The sequence below is a fragment of the Gymnodraco acuticeps genome, unplaced genomic scaffold, assembly GCF_902827175.1.
Source record: "Gymnodraco acuticeps unplaced genomic scaffold, fGymAcu1.1, whole genome shotgun sequence".
Taxonomy (NCBI): Eukaryota; Metazoa; Chordata; class Actinopteri; order Perciformes; family Bathydraconidae; genus Gymnodraco; species Gymnodraco acuticeps.
In genome coordinates this window covers 2,344,690-2,350,864 of record NW_022991187.1, presented here as the reverse complement: position 1 = coordinate 2,350,864, position 6,175 = coordinate 2,344,690, and the positions used below count along the sequence as shown (strand labels likewise).

At 39.6% G+C, this 6,175-nt stretch overlaps 1 protein-coding gene across 1 annotated transcript; it reads right to left on the bottom strand.

Moving 5' to 3' along the window:
• Positions 1–412: 412 nt before the first annotated feature.
• nkx3-1 (NK3 homeobox 1) lies at positions 413–2,547 on the bottom strand. The gene is made up of 2 exons (XM_034238397.1): positions 2,300–2,547; positions 413–1,994 (listed from the first exon to the last, which is right to left on the bottom strand). Exons 1-2 carry the CDS (start codon positions 2,484–2,486, stop codon positions 1,603–1,605), a joined length of 579 nt encoding a protein of 192 aa, XP_034094288.1. The 5' UTR covers positions 2,487–2,547; the 3' UTR covers positions 413–1,602.
• Between the last annotated feature and the right edge of the window lie 3,628 nt (positions 2,548–6,175).

The following is a 6,175-nucleotide window of genomic DNA, read 5'->3' as shown; positions in this document are numbered from 1 at the left end:
CAATCATTTAAGCTTTGTTAGTTCCAGGTTTAATATGTGCAATGAGTTCATTTCAATAAGTTCTGCAATAAACATTGAACCAGTCGACTAGTACCCATCTTTTTAATTTTGGCCCACTGTGTATTTGAGTTTGACACCCCTGGCTTAGACCCTAGATCTGGCTATTCTAATATTTAAAACTAGACACTTTTTACATCTTATGTTACACTTTTCTGTAAAAAATATTGATGAACTTTAGTTTCTATCAATTGTTGTTTTGGAATTTGACAACATATGCCTGCTGTTTGTGTGGGTTTACCAGCACCACATTTTAAGTGGCAGATTATAATTAAATGCTAGGAAATAAATGTTTTCATCAAGTTTGACAATGGAATATATTGAAATAATTGTCACAATGACTTAAAGAACATTCTGTAGAAATACATATATATTTAATAAAGGTTTTTTCATGAATGTTTATGAATGAGACTCAGATCACCGTCTCTTACCCTCCGTCCGTCCCAAAGTGGCAATCATGTTAACAAACAGGTTTTGTTACAATAATCACATTCTTGAGTCACGTGCTGGCACTTAACATCTTCTGATACAACTTTGAGAAAACACAGTCTGTATTTAAGTAAGACTTTAATCAATACCAAAACTTTGAACTGAATGTGTCATCAACTCAAATGCATTTGTTACTACAGCACACTACTGCTGATTTGAATGCATCTTGATACTGTATGTTACATTTTGAATATCTTTGTATATCTTCTTCTATCTGTTCATGTTGTTCTTTTTTGTTATCTACAGTTTCTCTATCAATTTATCTGTTTAAGGTTTTTAGAGGATCGCAACACAGATATAGTTTATCTTCATATAATCAGGACAGAGGCTCTTAAAAGGAATCAGGTTTCATTTGTTGGCTCTATTTTGCAATACAATCCATAACTCTGTCTTGTCTTGTGTTCTTATGTAGTTTGACTCTATAATCAGAGTTTAAATGCACATCAAAAATGTAAATGACGGTAGCACCAAACACTCAAATCGTCAGTAATATTGTGTTGCTCTTACCGTTTATACCAAAAGAAGCTGCTCCACTACTATATAACTATAACTACAAGTAGTTTTTACATACATATTTAGTTCTATTTATGTGTAAAACTATATTTTATATTATCATTATTTAACAATTGGAGTAAAACGGAGCTTCAGGATTGACTGAAAATATGACTCTATATGACGGATAAGCTAAAGTTCAACTTGTACTTGTCTATAACTTAGGTACTGTAAGTTCAAATAATATGTTGTTTGTATTTCTTAACACTCAGCTTTCAAGTTAAATAAAATGTATCTACATGTATTTAATGATGAATTAACAAACCATTTGCAACTGACAGTAACGACATGTCGATCGCCTCAAGATTGTGTTTAAAACATACAAAATGACAGAATGTGTGTAGGAACAAAATCATTGTAAATGGCACAGTGGTAAACACATGGGTTAAAATCATGCCAAAATAACAACGATCTCATTTTGATAGTGAACATATAGCCTAAATATCAGGGAAACTAAACATAGGTTCATGACTTTAAATCATAGCTTCATGAATCCCCTCCCTTTCACCATAGCGTGGACCCCCAGGGGCCGCTGTAGTCCCACAGGTAGGGTCTGTACTGATAAGCTTTGCAGAAAGAGGTGATGAGAGAAGTTCGGACCAGCTGGTCTCTCAGGCCCAGTCCCTCTGCTTTCTCCCTGCAGAACTCTGATGTTTGCTGCTTTCGTTTCGTCTTGTACCTCCGGTTCTGAAACCAGATTTTGACCTGGGTCTCTGTGAGTCTTAAGGTGCCGGCCAGGTGGGCCCTCTCTGGGGCCGACAGGTATTTCTGCTGGTTGAACTTCTTCTCCAGTTCAAGCACTTGGAGGTGTGTGAAGGCAGCTCTGGAGCGCTTCTGTTTGCCCGTGGAGGAGGGACTGGACTCTGAGGGGCCGGGACAGGATGTGTCCAGACAGTCTGTAGAGGAAAGATGTGATTAAGTCATTAAGGAGGGAAACTACATGTCTGCATGTCAGGCTGTAAAGTGATGGTTCACAGAGAATCTCAGGATCAGCTATATGCAAACCCCTGGACATAAAAAAGACTCTCAATAAACATGTTCTCCTTAAATCCATACATTTATACAACATTTCCACAAATGATCATTATAGCCCTATAATTCCAGCATGTACCATCTTTTAAAACAGTATCCGCCAAATGAAAGTGAAATACCTCTATTCATTACATTACTGCTATGGAAAGTCTGCAGGAGCTCACCTCACCTGTCTGTTCTCCAAACTCCTGATCGCTGAGTTGCTCTGAAAACTTTTCAGCTCCTTCTCTCCACTGAGAACATCTGTCCATCTTCTGTGAACAGTGTTTGCTGTTTAATCTGGTCCTGTCCTTTAAGGAGAGGATGTCCTCTATGAGGAAGGAGGTCAAAGGTTTGCCTGTGTCCGACATTTCCATCCAGTAATCCACAAATCAGAGGCCTCTCTGTGGCAGAGTGTTGAGCGGTGTGTCTCCTCACACTCTCACACCGGCTGAATTTATACAAGCAGGGCGTGTTTACTCTGCTGCCCCGGCAAGAGAAGGAGGCGGGACAAGAGGAGCCAAATACTGCTCTGAGAAACTTTCATTTTCCTCTTCAGACTTCATGGGAATTTCTAAGATTATACAATGATGTCCTATCCAAAGAAAATAGTTGTCATGGATATCGCTTCAACAATTTTCTGATGCAATAAAACCAAAATGCTTAAGTGATGTGCTTTTAATCTAAACAATATGCACATTTTGTCATACATAACTGTAAATTGCCACTTAGGAAATATTTTATCCGGTAGGCTACACTTGATCAAATACCAAACCTAAACTACAGTATAAATAGCATAAATCAACGTATTTTATGATATGCATATAGGTGTCTCTAATATGTAGTCTATCCACGAGATCGACAACATATCAATAACGTCTCTTTGTCAAATGAAACTTAAAAGTGTATTTACTATATGACATGTTTATTATATTGTAGTTTATCCCATATTTACTATGAGCCACTCACATAACATTCTATATAACAGTCGGTTATATAGCAGTGTTCACTATAGACACCCGGGTGCAAATAGCATCTGCCTTTCTATAATCATAAACCAACATCAAACAACTAACAAAATGTGCTAATTTACTATGAGTTAGGGAAACAGTAAATTCAGATGGAGAACATTTTTTTATGTTAGTGTCCAGACAGTAATATTATAAATGGTGGATGGTGTTTAATGTCTCTCTCAAATTACGTTTCATACAATAGTTAAATGGATTTATGTCTCGTCCTTATCTGCTCTAAACTGTTGTCTGCATTTGGTGTGTGTGTGTGTGTGGTCTAGCATTACTATACTTGTGGGGACCTACATCTGTTTACACAGTCACATGTGGGGACTCGCCTCCCTTATGGGGACAAATTGGAGGTCCTCATGAGGGGAATCATTAATTTTAGGGTAAAGACTTGGTTAGGGTTAGGCAGGTGTTGGTTATGGTTAAGGTTAGGATAAGTCTCCAGGAAATGCATGTAAGTCAATGTAATGTCCCCTGAAGTGATGTATACATGGTATGTGTGTGTGTGTGTGTGTGTGTGTGTGTGTGTGTGTGTGTGTGTGTGTGTGTGTGTGTGTGTGTGTGTGTGTGTGTGTGTGTGTGTGTGTGAGTGAGAGAGAGAGTAAAGGGGGGGTCAGAGTGGGTGGTCGTACCTACTGCAGCACTAATGACTTGGACACATTGAGGCCGGCTCCTGAAACAGACACACTCATTGCTCTGTGTTTGTTTATTTGTTGTTCTCCGTGGCTCATCCTGACTTTCTCCAGGGGACAGAGGCGTTTACTGGCAGTGTCCGTGCTCCTCGGGGAGTTCATGCTTCATTTGGAAATGCATGAATGTAGGTATGATAAACATGATCCTCCCTGTGCCCTCTGCCCTGCTGACTCCTCCAGCTTCCTTGGCACCAACCACACACCAAGTCTCCATGTGACTGCTTCAATATGATGAATGTGTGTAACCGGTGTCGTTAAGCAGTCTCTGCGTTGTGTTTTGTGTTGTTCATGGATGACCCGAGCCAGCATACAGTTTTATTACTGACAATCTGACAAAAGATATAACAATCAGTCTTATATTAGCTTTCCCTCACAGTGACTCCTCTCACGTGGAACATTTACAAAAAGGGAAGAGGACACGTGAGGGACACAATATATAGCTTTTGACACTTTTCAGTCACATCTGTTCCACCTTAGGTTGGTGTTAAATTCAGATAAGACAAAAGTCATGTTGTTTTCCAATAAGAAAAAGTTACCAACTGTTCTTCCCTGCATCATGTCTGCACAGCATAACCCCATTGAAGCTGTTAACACCTACAGATACTTAGGCATCACCATAGATGAAAATCTCTGCTTCAAAACCACACATTGACAATCTTTTAAGGAAATTGAAATTAAAGCTGGGATTCTTTTTTTAGAAATAAGGCCTGCTTCTCCACAAGTGCGAGGAAACGGCTTGTAGCTGCCACATTTTTGCCGCTCTTGGACTACGGGGATGTTGTGTACATGAACGCCTCAGCTCACTCCCTTCATCTGCTGGACGCTGTTTACCATGGGGCTCTGAGGTTCATAACCAACTGTAAACCCCTCACACACCACTGCACGCTGTACGCTTTAGTCAACTGGACAACATTATCAATGCGCAGATCACTGCACTGGTACAAACTCATCTATACCGCTATGCTTGGACTGCTGCCCCTCTACATATCCACTTACATATCACACAAACAGTACAGCTATAGACTAAGATCTCAACATTACATCACTCTGTCCGTCCCCTCAGTACGCACGGTGCTTGGGAAAAAAGCCATATCATACTCTGCCCCCTCGACCTGGAACACACTTCAGCAGGAACTTAAGCTGACCAGTTTGATACCCATCACGGATTTTAAACTCATTTTAAAAAAGCTGGAGAAATCATCTGTGGGTATTTGCACCTGCTATATCTGACTGTATATGGATTTTAATGACTACTTTTTTACGATGTTGTATTTTAGTGTTGCCTCTGTGTTTAGTGTCCTGTCTGTCTGTAACTTTGTGTGGTAGTGTTACCACTGACAGGTCTCTCTTGAAAATGAGACCTTGTGTCTCAATGAGATCTACACCTGTATAAATAAAGGCTAAATAAAAAAATAGGGGGGGGAGTCCTCACAACAATAATCTCCTGAGCACAGCGACCACACTTCAGAGGTTCCACCCAGGTATTGAACATTCAATTAAACGATGAAGAACACAGAATTACTTAATATAAAACACAGACTTTGTGTGATTATACAAAATGATTTACAAATAAACCCCACTGCGTATTTACAACTGTTACATGTGCACCAATTCAACCTTCTGAAATCACATTATTTCTCATGTTAAGTGCTTTCTGTGTGTGAGATAGAAATATATGTATTTAAAGCTGCACTGACTCATATTTCCCTGTGCTGTGTTGTGGATCATTACTTTAAAAAGCCGTCTGTTTAAGATCTACTGATGTTCCTCTTAAGCATTAGCTGCTGTCTTGTCAACACATCATTAAGATCCTCCGTACGATACCTTTCACCTTGAATTCTTTGTCTGTGACCGTCTGTCTGCAAAACTATGTTGAGCACAGGAGGCTTTTATCCCTCTGTCTGGGTACAGTTTTTATTCAGATGTATTTAAAACCATTGTGGATTTCCTCACAGTACAGCACAGAAAAGGTTTAAAGCTTCCACATTATATCAACTCTGTGATTCCACTGAAGGTTTAGACGTTTTTCTTTACTGTTTGTCACCTTAATATCACTTCAAAGCTTCATCAGACACATGTTTGGTTGTCATCATACACACAGATGCAGCTCAATGACAGGAGCCAAACAAAGACATCATCCTCTGCCCTTATTCTGAGACAACCCACATGATTGCTCTCAGTTGAAAACGAAGACATGTCCTTCCTATTTATTGTCCCCTGAGCACTCCTTGCACAGATACTCGGCTGCATATTTGAGCACTCAGTAGCACCTCTGACCTTTTAGCCCGGGGAAGGCATTTGTCTTCCGCAGTGTAAACTATGTGGTGATGATGTTTTTCTTTGAGACACCGAAAG